We start from the raw sequence: 23,871 nt of genomic DNA, 5'->3' as shown, positions 1-23,871 counted from the left end.
TCATTTTGCTTTTCTGGAACTTTATCAGTTACTTTTTAATAGTTTCCAAGTAACTGAATTTTGTAACAGTTGAAGTTGATACATATATTGGCTTGATTGAAAATGCATTGTGGTTTCTAAAATTTGCAGATAGCATAAATGGTAAACCAGTTTTAGACTGGTCAAGGCGGAAAAAGATAGCACAGGGTACAGCAAGAGGGCTAGTTTACTTGCATGAGCAGTGTGATCCCAAAATTATCCATCGTGATGTCAAAGCAGCAAACATTCTGTTGGATGAAGAATTTGAGGCAGTAGTTGGTGATTTTGGGTTGGCAAAGCTCTTGGATCACCACGATTCCCATGTGACAACTGCTGTTAGGGGCATCATTGGCCACATTGCTCCAGAATATTTGTCTACTGGCCAATCATCTGAAAAAACTGACGTTTTTGGGTTTGGAATCTTGCTACTTGAGCTGATTACTGGCCAGAAAGCTATGGACTTTGGTCGAGGGGCCAACCAGAAAGGTGTTGTTATGCTTGATTGGGTGCGTCTCTCCTCTTTCTCTTTCTCTGGATGTTGTACCAAGTACTTTTTGAAATATGTACTGTGGGTTGTGAGAGGGAATAAGCTATACAGAGGCGGGTTATGCGTCTCTCCTCTCTCTCTTTCTCATAGCTGTTCTCTTTTCAGTTATAAGGAGTTGTAGGTTCAAACCTCAAATATAGCTAGCTAGTGGTGTGTACATCTAGTTTACAAGGCTCTTTTCCATTAGCATACGTCAACGAACTCTCTCGTTTAATTACTATTAATGATATGCAGGTGAGAAAGCTGCATCAAGAGGAGAAACTGAACCTTATGGTAGACAACAATTTGAAAAATAACTTTGACCAGATTGAGCTAGAAGAGATGGTTAAAGTTGCCCTTCTATGCACCCATTTCAACCCTTCTCATCGCCCAAAAATGTCCGAAGCATTAAGGATGTTAGAAGGCGATGGATTGGCTGAAAAATGGGAGGCATCACAAAAGCTCGAGACTCCAAGAAACCGAGCTTTTGAACATACTCCACAAAGGTATTCCAACTACATCGAAGACTCTTCACTAGTTGAACCAATGGAACTTTCTGGACCTAGATGACATCCATTTTTCGTTCTCGATTCTTATCATCCTTGAGTTGCTAAAGTTGAAGTGAGAAGTATTTCATTGCTGTTGAATGTATGTATTCATTTTGTAAAAGAAAAGGGAATAAGTCATGTGTAAGCTGAGTTCATATATGATATATTCCCTCTTGTTCTTTCAATTTTTGAAATGATATGCTATGTAATTATGATTTCATTTGTTCTTTTTATAAGAAAGATTTTGAGATTTATGAGTAATAAAAGGCCATAGGCTTGCCATTCTCATTAAGTGAAGTGGAGATTTCATAGTTCATACTATGTTATTCATTGATCTTTTATACTTTCAAGTCCTTATGTTCTACTCTATCTGCAGAGGCGTATCTAAGGGGGTCACCGGGTTCACGTGAACCCATGGTCCCCTCCCGAGATCATATATAGTAGTGTTATATTTTAGAAAAAATATTGAAATATAGATGTGTGAACTCACACTTGAAGTATCACATAATGCGATTATGACTGGGTGCACCTCTCTCCGCGAGGTTAGAAATTTGAATTTTATATTTATCTTGTTTTAATTTTCTTTCTAAATATCGAACTATCAAATTTATATCATAGATCAACATTTTTTATAACAGTGCATCCATCATCTCAAAATTCTGAATACGCCTCTGTCTATCTGCTTACTAGATTGGTAGGTGAACTTTTAAGGTAAATCAATAGATATCTGATAAATAAAGTTATGGAAGGGCTGCGCACACTCATTTTTTTTTTTTGTCTAGTAGCAATTATTAAGTAAGTGGGGTCTGTAAACTTTATTATTATAAGAAGATCAAGATACAAACTTTTAGTAGGGTCTGTAAACTATTAGGGGTCGTTTGGTGTGAGGGATAGTACCAAATAGTCCCGGGATTAAATTATAGTACCGCTTATTTTGTTGTTTGGTTGGCAAGTTCGGGATAACTTATCCCGGGATTAATAATTAATACCGGGATAAGTTATCCCTCTCTTTGGGTGGTATAGTAATCCCGGGATAACTTATCCCGGGATAAAATAGGTAAATGACAAAAATGTCTCTTTCAACCCTTTTGTTCTATCACTTTTTACATTAATGAGGGGCATTTTTGTAAACAAATAAATTATTCTTAAAATTTATTATTTTGAATACAACAAACCAAACACTCAATAAAAAATAATCTCAACACAACTTATCCCACCATAACTAATCCCAACATAACTTATCCCATCATAACTCATTTTCAAACCAAACGACCCCTAGTATAATCTTTCATCTGTCGGCCATTAGAGGAGAAAACAAGAAAAATAATTAATGAGTGATCTTTTGATATTTTTACGTGTAAAAATGAAAATAAAAAAGTACTCGTAAAACCAAGGGTGGCTTAAACCCGTTGGTGGCCTAAAGCCAAAATCAAACTAGAGGCCTTAAAAAGATTAAAAAATTATAAATATTTTTATTTTAAGTCTATTTTTCTAGTTTTTTGAGATGCAAAGTTGTTAATAATTTTTATGTAGTCAATCTCTTTTAATAATTTTTTTTCAGTCGATAATATAGCCAAACCACTTAATATTTCTTGAGACATTGTTGATCTTAAATAAGATTTAATTATTTTTAATTTAAAAAAAACTTCTTTCTGCTGAGGCGACTGTTACAAGAATTGTTAATATTATTCCATAAGCAATGTAAACATTTGGAAAAGAATCAAGTTTTTTTATTTGATTATCTCAATTAGAGTATTGTCTTCTATTTTTATGATTTTTCTTAACACTTTTAATTCAGAAAATAAGTCTAAACTGTCAATATCGGAGTGAGTATTATGTTTTAAGGAACATTCAAGATTAAGACAATATTTTTTTAAATTCTCATCATCTAATAATCTCAATTTTTTTTCACTAAATATAAAACCAAAAATACTTTCATATACTTCAAATTGTTCAAATCTATTTTGAAGTGAAAATATGACTTGGTTTACTATGTATAAGAAGTTATCAACTCTAAATGATTCTTCAAGAGATCTTGTGATTTCATTATCAACATTCTCATCAAAATATTTTTTTCTACAAATTACACGTTTCTTACGAAATTCAGGTTCTATATTCATCTCTAATGCAATTTTCTTAGCCGAAATCATAGCTTTGAATAAGGGAGATGTAAGATTAGAAAAGAGAAAGTGAGAAGAAATAGAAGAGAGGAAGAGGGGAGGATAGAATATATAAAAATAAATTAGAAAAGTAGAAGGTAAAAAAAAAGATAACTTGTACATTCAAAAAAGGTACACAATTTTTTATTGAAAAGATAAAAAGTAATTGTCATATCTATCACTTCATTAATGCCGTTTGCATTTGTTGTCTTAATTCTAATTTTTTTTTTCTTTGTTTAATCCTACCTAATTAACAAAAAAGTGGGCCCCTAAAATTGGAGGCCTAAGGCGAAGAATTTTCTTTAAGCCTCACCAGCCACCCATGGGTAAAACAACAGAAAATTAAATATAAAGTTGTTGGTGGTTGGCGAAAGCTCACGATCATAAAATAAAAATATTTAATATTCCATAGGTCCATCTGAGGAAAAAAAGTATAGTAGGGACTAATCAGTGTTCTATCTATTAGTCTCCTTTCCCTTGACACGCTAGACACATGTTTTATTCGGGCTACGTGCATTGTTCTTGGCCGTCGATTCATTCAATCCAACGGTTGACATGATTTGAATTATTGATTTTTAGAATTAGAAATGAAGAGAAGAGCATTGAAAGGAATTCAAACTAGTCACTTTTTTTCTGTATTTTTAAGAGAAAATTAAGTAATTATTGAAGATGAAAGGGATTATTGGAGGATGAACTTTGAGAGTGCAGATCACAATAATTCACAGGTATGCATCTCTCATTATTAATTACTATAAGTATTTCATACACATGTATCCTTTGGCCATATATTTTAGCCATACACAGGCCTAATTTGCTCTTTAGAAATTAGATAAGAAAATGGTATCCTATCTTTCTTTCTTTTATATATATATATATATATATATATATATATATATATAGGGGTGTTCATGGTTTGGATAAAAACCGATCCAAACCGATTAAATGAACCGATTTAATTTGGGTTTTGGTTTGGTTTGGTTTTAGATTGTTAAGAACCGATAGTATTTGGTTTGGTTATGGTTTTTTTAGAAAAAAATTGAAGAAATAACCGAACCCAACCAACAAGTTATATACATAAATTTTATTATTATACATACATAATATATTATATTCATAAACAATTTTAAAGATTTTATATACGTTTCATCAAAATTTATTTATAATTTACTTATGAAAGAATAAATGTCCAAGGTGAGAACATTTTTCTTATTGGTTTCATGTATATAAGTGTCTATAAAAATTCTTTGTGCGACTGAAAATGTCATTGTCTCTTCCTTATATGCCAAAATAGTGAATTTTTGAAGTTTTATTCAGTAAATTCAATGATCGAAAGTTCTATAATGCCAGTCATTCTAACTATTTTTTTGTTTGAATGGATTGTTGTCACTTTTTTCACGTTTTGAATGAATTGTTTCTTTTATTTTTATGTATGGTTAATAACCGAATAACCGAACCGAACCAAATCAAACCAAAACCGAAAACAACCAAACCGATAAATGTATATTATATTTGGTTTGGTTTGGTTTTGATAATTTTAAAACCGATTAAGTTGGTTTGATTTTGATTTTGACCAATAACCAACCCAAACCAAACCGTGAACACCCCTATATATATATATATATATATATATATATACTAGTCCTGAGAACGTGCGTTGCACGTTTATTTTAAACTACTTAATATAAATCTTGTATAGATAAATTGTAAATGGTACATATATTGTTGGATTTGCTATGTGCCATAAATAAAAAAACAAACATACATAAAAAAGTAAACATAAATATAACTCATAAGCTAATGTTAGTAAATCTTCCAAATCGATACATATATTGAATCGCAACATAATCAACATAAATGCGGTTAGAAGTTACAAAATATTTATCTGACTCAAACAAATGAATATTTAAAAAGTAAGAAAAGAGGGGGGGATAAGAAGTACAAAAAAATTAAATGATATAGATGCTACTAAAACTTGCAAGTAATATTGAGAAACTAAATTTTGAAAGAGAAGTATAATTGTCTGTAGTTATACACAATCAATTGAATTGGTATGTGATATTTTTCTTATATAGTTCTACTATATCTTATACTTAATACAACACTTCCCTTATTTTTTTTAATATTTCAACAACAAATAGTTTATATGTGACATAAGTAACGTTGATTATGTTTACAAGTGTTTCACACACTTAAAGTTTGTATCTTCTATAAGAAACTGTAACCTCCTTTTTATAGACACGTGCATATCAAGAAGTTGTTGCCGAATAAAAGTCGTATTTCATGTTGTACAAGTACTGATCAACATATATTTCTTTAAGGTGGATAATGTATCATTGTCAATTTCATGGGATACACTTGAAAAATAGTGTTTATTTGTGATAGAGATAGTTAATAATTAGAGACATTAGAAAATTTAATCGATATATAAAAATCCAATTGCACGTACAACTTTCTTTGTTTGATTCAAGATTATGAGTCCTTCCACATGTAAATTTGACATGAAATTATTAATTAAATTATTTAAATATAATCATATTATGGAATATAATATAATCGATCTATACTCATGAATAAGGAACTTGATATAAATGATTGAAATATTTAAAATATCTTATTTAAAAATACTGGGTGTACATCTTCAAAAATGTATAAGAATTAATGATTAGCAAAAACAAATCAAGAAAAAGATATATATTAAAGAAAAACAAATCAAGAAAAAGATATATATTAAAGAAAAACAAATACAAGAAATACCGAGAACTATATAGAGAGGATAAAAAGTAAAAAAATGATAATAGATTACAATATATAAGATTTAATGAAGTTAGCTATTCATAGTCCTAACTAAAGAGATTCCATGCATCTGTTGTACAATTTAATTTAATTTAATTAAATATACGTCTTAGAAAACTAAAAATATCTTGATGCTTAGGAAATTGAAAATATCTTGATGCTTAGAAAACTGAAAATGCTTAAAAGCCATATTGGAGGAGGTTTAACTCATAACTAATGAATAAATAATTAACTTTTGTGTTGGATTAGTAGTACTTAATAGTTAATTAATTTAAATACTTTACAACATTTTAATTTAGTATAGGAGCAAAATGGTAATTCAACTTTGCACTTTGATGATTTCCACTTTTAATAATACTAGTGTTTGGAAACGTGCGTTGCACGTTTATCCCTTGTAATTACTACAAAATTTCTATATAATTAAAAAAAATTTAAATTTCACAATAGAAAATAAGTGTGTATTTCACGCTACTTAGTATAAATATTTGTAAATGATTTAAATACAATTACAATATGTATAAATAGTCATTCCTAAAATTAAGTAATCAAAAGAGAAGAAGTGTAACACCAAATTAAAGCTTAACATCAAATGGACAATCTGACAATCATATTAAATAGTTTTAAGAAATTGTATCATTTTGATACGTAGATTTCACACGAGTTATTAGTTGTGAAGATGTCATATAATGTTTAAAGAGAATATATAAAAATTTATCAATATCCATTACATTATTATAGCATCACAATAAATTATACAACTTCAGATGTACATTATTTTCATCCCATAAATATTTGAAAATAAGATGAAATAGAGTAGACTAAAAACAATAAAATAACTAATGAATTCTAAAACTTTTAAATAACAAAATTTAAAGAGAGAAACAGTTTCAGTTTAAAAGAATGGAGGAACTTCCTCAATACTAGTTAAATTTAGTAAAGGTGTACTCTGAATTAAGATAGTATTAATTGCTTGCAGGATTGGATTTATGAACAATTAGAGGAAACTGAAAAGGTGGCAAGTAGATGACTCAAGAGTGTCGCGCAGTGATAGGTGCCATAGACCTTCTGCAGGGAAGGCATTTAGATAGTTCCATAATTAATCAATTGGAGAAGACTAGAACTCAACTAAAATGTGTATTAGGATTTCTGGCAAAACTGGAGAAGGTTTTCCCTGAGAACACGATATCCACACAACTAGGGGCCTTATTTCAACAAGCTCATGATGGCTTTTCTAAGATATGTACTCACATGGATCAACGTTACACCATCAAAATGACAAAGGCGCTGAAAATAATTAAACTGAACAACATTGCTGAGCGACTCGAAGCAGCTTCAAAGCCATCAATATCAACAACAGAAATGATATCAGAGGTGCTGAAAATACTTAAACCCAAGAATATTGGTGAAAGAATCAAAGCTTCAAAGCCATCAACGTCATCTAGCCAAATCACTACTATGGAGATGGTGAGGTTTGTCGATATTTTGCTTGATCATGTAAAGGATTATGTCTTTGTGAAGCTGCATTATCTACACGCTTTCCTCATATTAACTGCAAGTCGGTGCATTGAGCATGAGAGTATGCCGTATTTCTTCATCTATATTGAGAATGTAGCTTATACCGCACTACAACTATATTTCCAATGGATGGAAGAATATACAGATTTGCAACATGAGTTGCACAGTCTGATAAGTTCTTCAAGTCCTGATTTGAGGCAGATACAAAAGAACCTCTTGACAGCATTAAAATCATCAAGATCAGAGACTGCATTGAAGTCCGGATGTATGCTTGATTTTGTTAATGCTGTACGAGATGATCTGAAGGTGCGTCGTGCACACGGTGATCAAATTGAGGGGCTCAAAGAAGGACTTCTTAACAGTTTTCAATTATTACAGTACATAGAATATGGAGGCACTCAACTCAGAATATTCAGTTCTCTTCAGTCACTTATTGAAGCTCTGGCCTTTGAGGCAGCATTAATGATCAACTCCTATGATGAGGATCTTCTTTTTGTTTTGCAGCCGAAGCTTAATCATGTCAATGTAGTAATCGAACTGATTCAACTACGTAAAAGTCAAGAAACCTCTCTCCTGAGAGCTGATAGTCTTCAACTGATTGACTATGCTTTGGAAGAGCTGATGGTCGTGACAACTTTTCTCATGGATTCATTGGAGCAGTGCAAACAGCAACCTAAGATAACTGATCTTTTAACTCTTATCCAATCTGTGACTAACGAAGCATGTTCAGCTGTTAAAAATCTTTTATGTTATGCAAGAAAAGAAGACTTGGCCTGGGAAATAAATTGCTTGCACATTCAATTGCTTCTTAAGTTCAACTTTATTAAGGCAGCAATTAGACAGATGTGTTCCACCATTTGTGCTTCATCAACTGAGATACATCTGCTGAACTTTCTTCCTATTAATTTTGAGGTCATTGGTTCTTACTTAAATTCCTCAAAGAAATCATCCTCTGGTCACCACAACATGGATTTACTTATGATGGGGTTTCATGAATATATTATTGACAATCTGCTACTGAAGCATGACTCTGATTTGTCATTTACAGTTGCAGATGATGTTAAAAAGTTCTACGATGGATTGTTGCTCCTGTTAACATATCTTCTTGATCCTCTATCTCAGTACAGTGGATTTGGAACTATTGCAATTGAGGCCGAATCTGTGAATAGCAACAAAAGCAATCTAGTTCTTCAGTTTTTGACTGTGGCTTTCAAGCTTATCGAATGTGAGAGAAGCTTGATGAATCTACAGAAGCACATAGCCACTTTGGAAGCTCATATTCTGGATATGATTGAAAGTTCTCATGAAAAGCTTATTTGTCTAAGAATTCTTCTCATTGGTGTTGTCAGGCAACGCACAGTCCTTTATGAATTCCATAATGTCTTAATGCATGCTGAAGTGACTGCCAACAAGATAGCACAAATCATCGAGGGAAGAAGCATTGAGGAAATTGGGCATTTATTATCTGAGATTGAGTCTGTCAATGTAGAGGTCAGAAAAGTATGCTTTCAATTTCTGGATGCATCACCTTACAACATGACAGATGGCGAAGGCCTTATTAGATTCTTATCGAAACACCAGGACTGGCTGCTCAACTTTGATGCTTGTTCAATTCCTTTTCTGAAGAACCAGATCCCAGTAATCAAAGACAAACTATTTTATTTGGGTTCTTTTATTGCAGATATTGTACAGCGTCGCGGTATGCATCAAGAGCTCAAAGATCTTGTGAAACATGTACAATATATAAAGTTTGTCTGTCTCTTTCCCATCAGGGATAATGCACCTTCTTGGTGTTACATGCTATATCTCTCTGATGTCAAGGAATTGCTTAAGTTTGTCGAGACAGAGGTCAAAACGATTTGTCTCAAAGTTCCAGATTCTTCAAGTCATAGCTTCCCCAAGATAAATGAACTAGGATTTCTATATTGTTTCTTGGGAAAATTGGATGAGATGCTAAGTTCTAAGATTGATTCAGTTATTGACTTAAAACTTCAAATTGGGTCAGTGAAGGAGGGTTTATTGTGTCTAAGAACATTGACTGATCATTTCCCAGAAATCAACGATGAGCATGATGAAGTTTATAGTCTTATAACAAGAGTTACAGCAATGGCATACGAGGCAGAGTATGTCATGGACTCGTGCTTGACCTATTCTTATCCACTTTGGTACAAAGTTTGCTGGATTTCTGAAGCTGTTGAGAATATTAAGCTTGCAAATGAAGTTGTTAGAGAAACATGTGAAAGAAAGAAGATAGACGTGATGGTGCACAAAGTTAAAAAGACCTCAACGAATCTTGTGCCGTCATTATCAGCTAATAGTGAAGGATCAAATGAAGAAATGGAGAGTTTCCAGGAGGCGATGGACCAAATGAAGAAGCAGCTACTTGGAGGTTCGCGTCAGCTAGATGTCATCTCATTGGTCGGCATGCCGGGAATCGGTAAGACTACTCTTGCCGAGAAGATTTACAATGATCCAGACATCTCCTCTCGTTTTGATGTCCGTGCTCAGTGTCGCGTGACTCAAGTATATTCATGGAGAGATTTGTTGCTCTCCATTTTGAATGGTGTGCTTGAGCCTATTGATCGCAATGAAAAGGAAGATGGCCAATTAGCTGATGAGCTGCGTCGATTCTTGTTGACCAAGAGATTCTTAATTCTCATTGACGATGTGTGGGATGATAAAGTGTGGGACAATATACATATGTGCTTCAAAGATGCTCGGAATGGGAGTAGAATTATTCTAACAACACGTCTGAGTAATGTTGCCAATTATGCTAAATGTGAAAGTGAACCTCATCATCTTCGCTTGTTCAGAGATGATGAGAGTTGGACATTATTACAGCAAGAGCTGTTTCAAGGGAAGAGTTGTCCGCCTGAAATTGTTGATGTGGGGTTTCGAATAGCAAAAATATGTGGAGGGTTGCCTCTCTTCATTGTATTAGTTGCTGGTGTTCTCAAAGAGAAAANACAACAAGATCTCCATAAATGGCGCGGTTGGAGTGATATGGCACAAGACTTTATGGATCGATTCAAGTTCAATACCGACATCATACCAGATAGGTTCTACCTCACTAAGTTAAAGAAGAAGTCTACTGAGACATTTCGTGAGTATGCTCTACGTTGGAGGTCAGAAGCAGCTAGAGTCCAACCACCGATGAGTGAAAGTGAAATGACTGCTACCTTTATTGAATCCCAAGATAACAGTTTTTACTATGAGAAAATGATAACCATGATGGGACAAAAGTTCACAGAAATCATTAGAATGGGAGAAATCTTGGAAGAAGGGATCAAATCAGGAAGAATCCAAGACTTTACAGCCTTGCATGCTGCAAGCAAAGCAATTCAATATGGTTCTATCAATGGGAACAAAAAGAAGAAAGAAGATGTATCTGCTGTCATGATTGACCAAGGACGCATGCCAGGTCAAGTTCCTCCCTACCTAAATCAATCACATCAACCCATTTACCCTTACCAATATGGTGAAGCCTCACAGGCTCTCTACCATCCTCCATCAACTCCTTACCATGTCTACAACACCCAAGCGAACTACTATCAACCTCGAGCTCCTACTTATAATAAACCACATTCATACCAACCACTCCAAGCTTCACCTTTTCAAAATCGACCATATACCGCACCTAGAGCTTGTCCAAATCATGAAATCAAAACCACTCGCAACTACACAAAAATAGCCGAACCATTGGCTCAGTTGTTCGAGAGGTTAAAAACAGCAGGTATGATACAACCGATTGAAGGGAAAATTCCTGATCCCATTCCAAAATGGTTTGACGGTTCTAAGCGTTGTGCCTATCATTCTGGAGTTGTTGGACACGACACCGAGGATTGCTATGGTCTCAAAAATAAGATTGAAGCTTTGATTAAAGAAGGAGCAATCCAACTTATTGGACCTCAGCCCAACGTGAACAACAACCCTCTGCCTAAACATGGAAATGCTGATGTGAACATGATAACTATAGAGGAAAATGTGGTGTTGAATGGAAGTATTGTGCCCATTAGTAAGGTGGAAAATAATACTTTATCGGCCTTTGATGCTCTTATCATGAAAACCCATGAACAAACATTGATAGAGGTTACTGCTGCAACATCTTACATGCCTCTCTACAACGGCGAGACACGACCATTTGGGGTGCTGAACCAGAAGAGACTTTAAAGAATTGGACTTGTACTTCGTCTCTGGTTCGCCGGGAGTCTTGGTAGATTGAACAAGTAGTAAAACTTTTGGAGTAGCACGATTTTTTTTTAAATCGAGGCTTAAATCGTGCCTTAAAACTTTATGTTGTTTTGCCTCATATTTTTGAAAGCTTGATTGCAAAATCTATGAATGCATTCCCTATTTTCTTAATTGCCTCTTACTTATTGCTTCATTTTTACATATTTATTAATTTTCAAATTAAATCTGCCAACTTTATGATTGTGACATAATGAAACAAATGAACAAAGTTTGAAGCCAAGCAAGATTTTTGAAGGATGTGAAGGTAACCTACAGTTGAACAATTGAACAAGAAACATGACAACATGACAATACTTGAGCACAAAGTTCTTCATTCAGGGGAAGTCAAGATACTACAACAAAGGGCGACTCTAGATAGATTTTTTAAATGTAACTTCCACTTTTTCATGTATTACAAACTACGTTCCGACCTGATTCCTTTGGTAGGATACGTAGGCAGCCCACATAGGGTTCGGTTTTACTATAGTAAGATTTCCAAATTTCCTTATTTGTAACAGGAGAACTACGCCTGACTTGATTCCCTCGGCGGGATACGTAGGCCACCCACATACGGTTCAGTCACATTAGGATAGAAATTTAAAATTCTTTTACTATTTATATAATTTTGAACTACACATGGCCTGATTTCCTTGGTGGAATATGTAGGCAATCCAAATCGGATTCAGTTCCTTTATTAGAAATTCCAAATCATTTCTATGTACTTGAACTACGTTTTGACCTGATTCTCTTGGCGAGATACGTAGGCAACCTACATAAGGTTCGGTCTCATCACAAAATAAATTTATCATACTTTTTTCTGAAATCGACACTGGGGCAGATTTTGGAAAATATGGTCAAGGACTGACCGGATATTGTCAAGCTATAGGCTGCTACCTGATAAGAAGTATAACAGACAAAGGACATTCATTTTGTTTCAAAATTGTCACAATCTAAGAGTTGGTAGAAATTATTTTTTACAACTTATAAACATATGCTTGCATATTTTTCTACACACTAACAAATATCTATGTCAAATGATAGTTTTATTTTTATTTTATAAGACATTTCTTTTTTTACTGTTCATCTACCAAGGCTCAAACGGAGATCACAAAGTCTGAGCAAACAGGATAGACGGAGGGCCAACAAAATCAAGCTTTAAGTCAACACGAATCAACACCCCCTCCCAACTAAGAATCTTTCTTTGAGTGCAGGAACAACAAAGATACAAGAAGTACCTACTGGATTACATCAAAGTCATCATTTGCCTCCAGGACCTCGCCTGAATAAGCCAAATGACCACATCCTTAATTTTACTTTATCTCTAACTTTATTTCTTTTAATTCATCATGATTTTATATTCTCACTAACATCTTTACCCAAAATTTACAGGTAAAATCCCCTTGATTTATTGAATAGGAATTAAGTCCATTACATGCGCCATTTGATCCACCAAATTGTGCATCAGGGCTTAAATATTAAAGATTAGAGGCGACTTTCAACCAATTACAATCATCGACATCAACAACAATCGAACAACTTCACTAATTTTATTTTTTACTTTATTAAATACATTTATAATTCACTTTATTTACTTTAACGACTTTATTTTAAATTTTATAGGAATCAACAAAGGCCTTCAAAGATAATTGAAGACATCACTTAGCCTCACGGCTCCACAGTCATCAACCACACAACTTTATTTCTCACTTACCTTTATTTTATTTTTACTTTATCATGACTTTATTTGTAATTTTACTCTACATTTTTTACAACAATCAATATATAGCCCCGAAGACAATCGGAGGCATCACTTCATCAAGCCCCGAAGACAACCGGAGGCATAATTAAAACTAGTCCCCGTAGACAATCGGAGGAAATTCAGACATCACTTATCATCGAGACCCCGAAGACAACCGGAGGCCTCATTTATCATTCTAATCCCCGTAGACAATCGGAGGATATTAGACATCATTTACCATTGGGACCCCGAAGACAACCGGAGGCCTCATTTAAGTCCCCGAATACAACCGGAGGCCTCATTTAAGTCCCCGAATACAACCGGTGGCCTTATTTATCATTCAAGTCTCTGAAGACAACCAGAGACATTATTTACATCATTTGCATAAGCCAGACGGCTACACTCTTACTTTATTCACTACTTTACCAATTACTTTAATCTACTTTACCTACTTTAATGACTTTACCTTAAACTTTACAGCCATCACTCATCATCAAGTCTCTGAAAACAACCAGAGACGTCATATGTCATTATGTCTTCGAAGACAAACGGAGATACCAATTGGCCATACGACCTCATCATCATAAGCCAGACGGCTCTCAACATCAAGTCTCTGTAGACAATCAGAGACATCCTTATTTACCAAGTCTCTAAAGACAACTAGAGACAGCATTTGGCTACACGTCTTTCATAAGTCACACGACTTCATACCATTCTCACACATACATATATTACCATTCATTTATACGTTCTTACATTTTAATTTTATCTCTTACCTTAATGACAAATTTTAACACGAGTTTCAGGAAAAATAGTCTAACGCAACCAAAGACGTATCACAACGTGGAACTATCTCTTAGTAGTAAACTGGGGCAATTTGTTGAGAAAGTTTAGCTTTCCAACAAAGGTCAACATAAAATAAAAACATGTGTTGAATACGGTAAAACATGCCACTTCTCTATACAAATTACAGTTTCTACTAACAAGTTTATTTCAGTCTTTGCCGAGAGCATCCAAGAGGATGAATTCTCAAATCAAACCACAGGTGCGGACGACATCAAAAGGATGCAGCATAACGTGGAACTTTTTCTTAGCAGTGAACTGGGGCAAATTTGCTGAAGAGGAATACCAAACTCGCTAGCAAAGGTCAAGGATCTACTCTCGAACTCATCTCCACCTACGTTCCACGAACACGGGAAAAGTTGGTTATCCAAACTTTTCTTTCATAACCATTGTTGCATCTCAACTCAATTAACTCCTTTCATGATCCCTCGAGGCTAAATTTCCTTTAGTATCACTCCTCCCAAACTCTTCATATGCCTATATATGTTGGTTGAGACAAAATTGGTTATTTAGTCAACTTCTTTGCCCGAAAACTCTTTCATCGTCTCCGGTCAAAGAGGGGCAAGCTGTTGACACCAAATTTTGTCCCTTCTTTCTTCTAATTTATTTCGTTGAGCTTCTAAATTGCTAATAAGTCGAATACTTTATAATTCACTATTTTATTTTTTTTATGATCTTTCTATTTTAAAATTATATTACTATTATTACTTAAATGTCGTCTTGTTTAAAATAGTATGTATTTTAAGTTTCTTACCTTCTAAACTTTTACGTAATATATATTATAGAAGCTCAAACGAGTTAATTAAAAAGAAAGAAAAGCCATGAAAGTCGGGCCTGAATCTCAAAATGGACCAAATATTCAGCCCCTTATTCAATGTTGAATCTGTCCAAAAATTAGGCCCAATTCGCTAGCCCATTTTGGAGCATATCAGAAAACTCCTAACCTATTCCTAATCAGATCAACCGCTACAAGTTACATACGTCATTTTTCCCCCTCTTCTATTTTGGTGAAGAAACGCATACAACTTTCAACAATGGCAGACTTCAACCATTGGTTTTTCGTGCAAGTCTCGACAGCTTCCTCGCCTTCAAAGATTCAGTCAAACATGAGTCCAAAGAACTTTTAAAACTTCTGATTTTTCTACAGAGAAGGCAGATTCAACAGCCTTTTCTTTTCAAATTTCAAACGGGTCTTTTGACTCAACAAAACCTTTAAAAATCCCGCCCAAAATTCCAGCTTTCATCTCCAATAAATACAACCTCATATCTTCAACAAAGTGGGACAGGAATACTCACAAGAACATCACCATACAAGGTCGAACTTATACATAACATTTAGCTATCATCATCCCTGAAGCTCTGGCATTTTCTGTTTACTTTTCTTTAAAACTCATTTAGTTTGAAGTCCAAATTTGTTCATAACGAGAGAGTAGATTCAAAGCCGACGACCTAGGTTCACTGCCCCACAACAGGTGATATTCACCTTCCCATTCTCTCTGTTTCTTCATTACCGTGTTAAAATGTCTGCTCTCTTTGCTTCTTCATTATGGTATTAAATGTGATGCTTATTTGGAGAAGGTTATGTATATCAAAAAATGATCTCTGCTTACTTTTTTTTTAAGCCATAATAACAGTGTTGTTGGTTGTAGGATTACATATTTACATGAATATAGTTGTTGTTGTTTTTTGGTGACTTTACACTAATAAGGAATTTGTAGTTTTTTTTCTAAGCAGAATCTTGTTTAAAAGAATTATCATTATTTCTCTTAGTCAGAGATCACGTCTACTTGATTCCATTGTGGCTCTGTTTCATGTTTGTGAGCATACTATTTTAGACCTTTGGTGCATATTTTGTTAACATAAGCTTGTGCATAAGTTGTAATTTTTAAGGGAACGTCATAAAATTCGCCAAGACTCATGCATTATATTTCATTGTTCATGCTTAATAGAAATGATATTTCGTTAAAAATATAAATTTGTTGCGTTTGAGATTTAACTTGTGCTGAAAATAGTATATTATGATTTAACTATTGTTAGTTAGTTTTAAAAAAAATCATCAATGCTAAATGAATGTCCTGTTTAGGTGTTCGTATATTTCTTGTTCCAAATAGTATATATGATAGTATAGTTCTACTTGGTCTTATATCTAATTTATTTAATATGACTTAAAGTCGAATTGTTTTACTAATCTCTTTACTCTCGTTTTATTTGCATGAACTTTTCCGGAGCAAAAATAGAGTCTTCATTCGAGACTCTAGCAAAATTCGAGTCTCATGACTCAACACCATCATACCCGCACATGGAGTCTATGATATCTCAAACTATCTAAGTAGCAAACCAAGCAAATTTACTTGGGACTATCTTCTATAGCTTATATTTTAGCATTATTTATTTCTATGTGTTTTCCTCTACATGTTTAACTTGTGTGATTTGGATGTGTTTTTAATTTTGTTTTTTTTTCATGAATGACTAACGTAGAAGAAATGAGCATTTAGACATAATCACTTAGTTATTCATAATTTGGTTATTAATAAATTATTTTATTCTATGTAATAATAGCTTTCCATTTTCAAAAGATTTCCAGAAGGAATCAACTTTTGTTTTCAAATTGAATTCTTTCAAAAAAACATTCTTAAAATATACAAATCTCTGTAAGTATAAATCAGATTTTGTATTCTATTTTTTAAGTCTTAGACTTTGGAGGCATTACTTATTTTCCAACAAACAAGTTTAAATGTCTAAAATACTATTTTTCCTTTGTACGTTTTCAAAAAGACAAATTTCCACACAGTGTTTCCCAAAAAATGACTTTAAAAGATATTTGACATTAGCCTTTCAACAGTTTTTACATCTTCACACCTTAGCCTAATTAAGTAATTTAAGTTCGGCCGGTTAACCATTTTTAATGGATCTTAAAGGATGCCTCACTCCTTCCCTTTAGATTAATTGAACTCGTACCTAGAATCTCATGTTTAGTAGACCTTAAAATGAAGTTAACTTTAGAAAATAACTTTAATCAATTTAGGTGTCCTAATTCACCATAATAATTAGGTGGCGACTTCTTGACTTAGTTATTAATTTGAAAATTACCAAAATGTTGTACACTATTTTGACTCGGTTAAAATGGGGTATAACAGCTTGGCGACTTCACTGGGGACTTAATAGGTTCTAACCACAACGAATTTAGTTTAATTAGGCTTTTATATGCTTACTTTAATTACATTATTTGTTGTAAACTGTTTTTACATGCAACTGATTGTTTGTTTGCTTTTAATTATTTTCACATGATATAAATCATTCATTAGCTATAAATTATGTTTACATGTTATAAATTGTTTGTTTGTTATAAATGATTATGTGTTACTGCTTTTCTTAACTGTCATTCCGTTCATATTTCTCCACTTCTTGGAAATTCACACTATCACACGTACACGCGAGGTGTGTTTTGCGCACCCGCAAGTTTCTTTCAAAATTCCAAAATTTAGGAGAGTTGGCATATGCGTGGGGTGTCCGGATCTTTTTCCGTGTGACCGCGTAGCCTTCTCACTCGAGTAGTCCACTCGGGAACCTTGTGTCTAGTAAACCCACTCCTAGTTTACCTAGAGTAGAGCTAAACCAACACACTTTACAAGGAGCATACATCATTTCATGACCTAAGAGACTTTATACCCTGGGTGTATTAAGTCTATTAGTCGACTTTACCTTAAATGTCCAAGTGGGTTTTCGACCCCAAGTGACGACCNGTGCAAGTTGAAGTAAATATTTCTGTAAAAAGGAAGATGGTGTTATGTTCACTCTCTCGGGCCACCATGCCTGGTGAATTGCCTTGCCACATTCATTGCGTTGAAAGTTACTCTTGATAATCTTGTACTTTGGTTGTCTGATTCATATATGTGGATCAGTTTTGGGACCTTTTTGCCAACCTCTATTATTTTCTCCCTGTTTCACTTTTCAAAAGATTTTCTCCATCTGTCTCTAACTATTCCTCAAAGTTGTATCTGAGTAACGACTTCTCAAATGCAGATCATTGTTATCCAGAGGTATGCTTGGGTCACCTGAAAAGGTACACCCTTAAGGAACTGCGGACTGCCACTGACCATTTCAGCTCAAAACGTATTTTGGGAAAGGGAGGATTTGGGGTTGTGTACAAGGCCAGCTTAAACAATGGTACTGTTGTGGCCGTCAAACGATTGAACGACTACAATGCTGTTGGTGGTGAAAATCAATTTCAGACAGAAGTAGAATTGATTAGTTTGGCTGTCCATCGGAATCTTCTCCATCTTCTGGGGTTTTGTTCAACTGAAAGTGAACGGCTTCTTGTTTACCCCTATATGCCAAATGGAAGTGTAGCATCACGATTAAAAGGTTAGCTCTTGCCTCCATGTGTTAATACATAATACTCACTATTGATTTCAGATAATGAGTCCAACATTTCCATTTATAAAAGTTAAATATTCTCACATGGTGTTTGTTTGTTACTACTCCCTTCATTCATTTTGTTTGACAGATAATTGATAGGATACAGAGTTTAAAATTTTAATTTCTTTCATTTATTACTTTGTAGTAGAATAAATTTATTAAATAGTGGTTATTATACTTGTTAAAGAGAACATCATATAAATTTTAGAATGTGGATAGTATGAATTTGAGTTGTTAAAGCTGTAAAAGGTGTACGGACAAATATAATACTAGAATAGTGCCAAATTTTGGACCATGTCTAATTTAAAAGAAGTCATGTTAGCGAACAGTTCCTACTTCCCAATTTATTGTCATTAAACATTAGTGAGTGGTCTGAAGACCAGCAACCGTTGTCATTGGTGAATTGAGGCCATAAGATTCTGGTTAAGTACAAGCTTAGATGTTACGACCCACCCTTACCTCAGTCCATCCTTGAGCCTGCGGTGGGCAGCCCACCTTCACATACTCTGTACTGCTGTAGTTATTTGATAAGACATTATTAGTTTGCTGCTGGCTGAAACCATTGTTGTATGTTTCTGCATGTTCGAAAGCCAAGCTCATTTTGCTTTTCTGGAACTTTATCAGTTACTTTTTAATAGTTTCCAAGTAACTGAATTTTGTAACAGTTGAAGCTGATACATATATTGGCTTGATTGAAAATGCATTGTGGTTTCTAAAATTTGCAGATAGCAGAAATGGTAAACCAGTTTTAGACTGGTCAAGGCGGAAAAAGATAGCACAGGGTACAGCAAGAGGGCTAGTTTACTTGCATGAGCAGTGTGATCCCAAAATTATCCATCGTGATGTCAAAGCAGCAAACATTCTGTTGGATGAAGAATTTGAGGCAGTAGTTGGTGATTTTGGGTTGGCAAAGCTCTTGGATCACCACGATTCCCATGTGACTACTGCTGTTAGGGGCACCATTGGCCACATTGCTCCAGAATATTTGTCTACTGGCCAATCGTCTGAAAAAACTGACGTTTTTGGGTTTGGAATCTTGCTACTTGAGCTGATTACAGGCCAGAAAGCTATGGACTTTGGTCGAGGGGCCAACCAGAAAGGTGTTGTTATGCTTGATTGGGTGCGTCTCTCCTCTTTCTCTTTCTCTGGATGTTGTACTGAGTACTTTTTGAAATATGTACTGTGGGTTGTGAGAGGAATAAGCTATACAGAGGCAGGTTGTGCGTCTCTCCTCTCTCTCTTTCTCATAGCTGTTTTCTTTTCAGTTATAAGGAGTTGTAGGTTCAAACCTCAAATATAGCTAGCTAGTATTGTGTACATCTAGTTTACAAGGCTCTTTTCCATTAGCATACTTCAACGAACTCTCTCGTTTAATTACTGCTAATGATATGCAGGTGAGAAATCTGCATCAAGAGGATAAATTGAACCTTATGGTAGATAGCAATTTGAAAAATAACTTTGACCAGATTGAGCTAGAAGAGATGGTTAAAGTTGCCCTTCTATGCACCCATTTCAACCCTTCTCATCGCCCAAAAATGTCCGAAGCATTAAGGATGTTAGAAGGCGATGGATTGGCTGAAAAATGGGAGGCATCACAAAAGCTCGAGACTCCAAGAAACCGACCTTTTGAACATACTCCACAAAGGTATTCCAACTACGTCGAAGACTCTTCACTAGTTGAACCAATGGAACTTTCTGGACCTAGATGACATCCATTTTGCGTTCTCGATTCTTATCATCCTTGAGTTGCTAAAGTTGAAGTGAGAAGTATTTCATTGCTGTTGAATGTATGTATTCATTCTGTAAAAGAAAGGGGAATAAGTCATGTGTAAGCTGAGTTCATATATGATGAATCCCTTCTTGTTCTTTCAATTTTTTAAATGATATGCCATGTAATTATGATTTCATTAGTTCTTTTTATATGAAAGATTTGAGATTTATGGTGTAAATGGAGATTTTTTATTGGATAATTAATGTAACCTTTATAACCTATAAATAGTAGTTTTTAAACAATATTAAGGTATTTGATACCAAAGAATACATTTATCATCAAAGCTCTAACACTTCATACTACTTTCTTTACTCATTTTATTACCTTTATCTCATTTTTACTTGTATTTTCAAACACATTGGACTGTTAATAACCAAATGTAACGAGTTAAATTAAAATACATATCCTTAACCTCATACAAATTTAACCGTACCATTTTCCTATAAACACTATACTTGCTGAGTTTAAAATTTTGCAATGACTCAGTGCTCCATCAGACGAAAGGGAAATAATTATTTCATTAATGTTGCTTCTGTCTGTTTAGTGCGGGCCAGATGCGGGGCGGGGTGGATTTAAGGCTATGTGGGGCGGGGCAGGTTTAAGGTTGTGTGGGGCGGGTTGAAGTGGGTTTTTTTAAAATTAATGTTAGGGCGGGGCGGGTTGCGGGTATATATGATTTTATTTGGATTCAAACTTAATTTTAACTTTTTAGATGTTATAAGAGTGATGAAACATCATTTATTAAAATAATTTCATTAAAACTACTAAAATATTCAAGATAATAAATGAAAATGGTTCAATAAAAAATAATACAATTTCTTACATGTTTCCAATTGATTTCTAAAAAATAAAATTTTAAGTCACCATCCTATTAAATTAATACAACTTAATGAAAAAATAAATTTATTTTTATGAATTTTATTTTTAGTATCAAACATAACTAGAAAAAGAAAATATTAAAAAAATTATGCGGGGCGGATTGAAAATAAAAAGAATTGTTATGCGGGGCGGGACGGGGCGGGAAGGATTAAAAATTTTACGGGTTAAGCTCAACCCGCACCTCCCCACCCTTGACCCTACACCGCCCCATTGCCATCCCTATGTCTGTTTTTGCAATCTAGGAAGATTAAAAAAAGACCAAACAGTCGTCCTTTGTTCCTAAAACATAAATATGCCATCAATAATTTTCTTTGTTCTTTTACTCTTCAAAGGGGAAATTGGCAGGAGGCTGGTGTTTGAGGACTTTAATCACTGCACAAAAGTGTTTTGCTGTTGGGTTTTCCAAGTTAAATATTCACCACTACCAAAGTAAGTTGGACTCATTTGGGAATCTTAGTAGTTCTATTGAACTTTTTATCTTGTCCGTGAGGATTTGATTTTCCATCTCATAATTCTCTCTCCATTTCTGCTCCCTACCCCCAAACTTTTCAAAAAAATAAAATTGGATTCATTTCGTCCTCCTCGTCTTTGCTCTCCACCAAGATAGCACAAGAAACCTTCTTTAATTTGAACCCACTTTGCCTTTGAACTTCTCCAGTCAGGAGGTGTGAGAGGTTAGATGTAGTGGGGTCAAGAAAAGACAGAGATTGAAGAGAGTTGATTAGACTAGATATGGCGTATATATTTCGCTTATTGAGAACATGAACTTAGATGGGAAGTTATGTAGGTTGCAAATAAGGGTAGAAGGTTAGTAGTAGTTAAGAGTTGTCGTATTACTAGCCTTTTCATGGTAGTATAGAGTACCGTGTTGGTCGTCGTATTATCCTATTCATATAGTCTTTGGTTTTTGGTAGTTGATATCACCTGGTATTATTGTAGTTCTTACTTTTGATATTTCACATCATCAGCTGTCTACTGTGTTTTGATTATTGCACTATTTTGTTAGTTCACTGTGTTAGTTGTGTGTTTTATATATTGTTTTTTCTTCTTTGTACTTGGATTTGCTGCACTTGAGCCAAGGGTCTTTCAGAAACCATCTCTCTACCTCCACGAAGTAGTGTTGAGGTTTGCGTACAGGGGCGGACCCACAGTGGTTCAAGTGGGTTCAATTGAACCCATTTCATCGAAAAAATTTGTATTTTACATATATAAATTAATTGTAAGTTCGTTCATATAACTAAAATGAACCCACTCTCTACACAATGAATGGCGTGGATCAGTGGTGAATGGGTTCATTTTCGTGCCATGAACCCAAGTTCGAACCTCAGTTAAGGCATAACTTTTTGTTCTTTTTTGTATTTTCTTGATACTTTTCCTTTTTAAAATTAACTAACAAATGTAGACTATTATAAATCTAGACTTCTAGTTCATGTGAATTTCTTGATACTTTTCCTTTTTAAAATTAACTAATAAATGTAGACTATTATAGATCTAGACTTCTAGTTCATGTGAAATAACAACAGTAATATTCGAAATTTATTAGTTAAGTTTTTTTTTTTTTTTTTTTTTTTAATGTTTGTATTTGTAAAATTGTCAATAATTTAGACAATAAGTTCATAGTTTTAAATATTCTCTCAGATTCATATTATTTTATCATTTTCTTNATAAATGTGAACACTTTCAAAAAGAATTAATTACAAGGATAATATATGAAAATTTTGATTAATGCTTTATTGATTTAGTAAGGTGGACAACTAATTTTAGTAAAATAAACAATTATTATGAAACGGATGAGTAGTACTTAGTTTTATTTTTTGAAGTATACAAAATTATGTATTTATTTTCCTTTTTACTTGGTATACACGAAAGTTAGGATAGTGCATTTTTATTTATTTATTATTTTACTAATTTTTATTTATTTATGGTTTTCAAAATTGTTATAGTTTTAGTCTTATATATATGAGTAATAAGTAGCTTGTTAAATTGAAAATATGTGGAAAATTTTCTTGTAAGTAGATAAAAATTTAATAGAGTATATTTTTTGTTAGGAATATCATCTCAAAATAACTTGTTAAGGATATAATTAAAAAAAACTGATAATTATTATTATTGATTGTTGCCATGATTATTTGTAACTTGAACCCGCTTGAACAAAATTCTAGGTCCGCCACTGTTTGCGTACACTCTATCCTTCACAAACCCCACTTGTAGGATTTCACTGAGTATGTTGTAGTTGTTATTCCTAAAACTCAAAGTATTCATATACAGCTCAGGAAAGAAAATAAAAAATGCTTTAAAGTTCGACATGATTCCCCCTATTACATAAGTGTGCAAAAACTAAGCTATAAATAAAATTTTTTGTATCTTGAGGGTGGTGAGTTTTGGCTTTACCAATTTTTTATCACCTCCGAAAATTTGTCTACTTCAAGTAA

At 33.9% G+C, this 23,871-nt stretch overlaps 3 protein-coding genes across 9 annotated transcripts in view; all 3 read left to right on the top strand.

Annotated features, from left to right (window-relative positions):
- LOC125868366 (protein NSP-INTERACTING KINASE 3-like) overlaps window positions 1–20,733 on the top strand; it is a 29,226-nt gene extending 8,493 nt beyond the window's left edge. Inside the window, exons 8-10 of one of the 6 annotated variants that reach the window (XM_049549033.1) lie at window positions 18,394–18,735; window positions 19,515–19,909; window positions 20,184–20,733. In XM_049549033.1, coding sequence (XP_049404990.1) covers window positions 18,394–18,735; window positions 19,515–19,909; window positions 20,184–20,498 — 1,052 coding nt within the window. In that variant the 3' untranslated portion in view covers window positions 20,499–20,733. Of the gene's footprint in view, window positions 1–129; window positions 525–799; window positions 1,338–18,393; window positions 18,736–19,514; window positions 19,910–20,183 lie in introns of those variants that run through there. The other 5 variants (XM_049549028.1, XM_049549026.1, XM_049549032.1 and 2 more) reach the window with 5 other exon arrangements.
- LOC125868365 (putative late blight resistance protein homolog R1A-4) overlaps window positions 3,791–23,871 on the top strand; it is a 51,479-nt gene continuing 31,398 nt past the window's right edge. Inside the window, exon 1 of the mRNA XM_049549023.1 lies at window positions 3,791–3,976. The gene's annotated coding sequence lies outside the window, so the exon portion shown is untranslated. The remainder of the gene's footprint in view (window positions 3,977–23,871) is intronic.
- LOC125868364 (putative late blight resistance protein homolog R1B-17) overlaps window positions 21,746–23,871 on the top strand; it is a 35,408-nt gene continuing 33,282 nt past the window's right edge. The window contains exon 1 of one of the 2 annotated variants that reach the window (XM_049549021.1): window positions 21,746–21,868. The gene's annotated coding sequence lies outside the window, so the exon portion shown is untranslated. The remainder of the gene's footprint in view (window positions 21,869–23,871) is intronic. The other variant, XM_049549022.1, reaches the window with a different exon arrangement.

This window comes from Solanum stenotomum, chromosome 6 (genome assembly GCF_019186545.1).
Source record: "Solanum stenotomum isolate F172 chromosome 6, ASM1918654v1, whole genome shotgun sequence".
Classification (NCBI taxonomy): Eukaryota; Viridiplantae; Streptophyta; class Magnoliopsida; order Solanales; family Solanaceae; genus Solanum; species Solanum stenotomum.
This window is presented reverse-complemented; position numbering and strand designations above follow the sequence as displayed.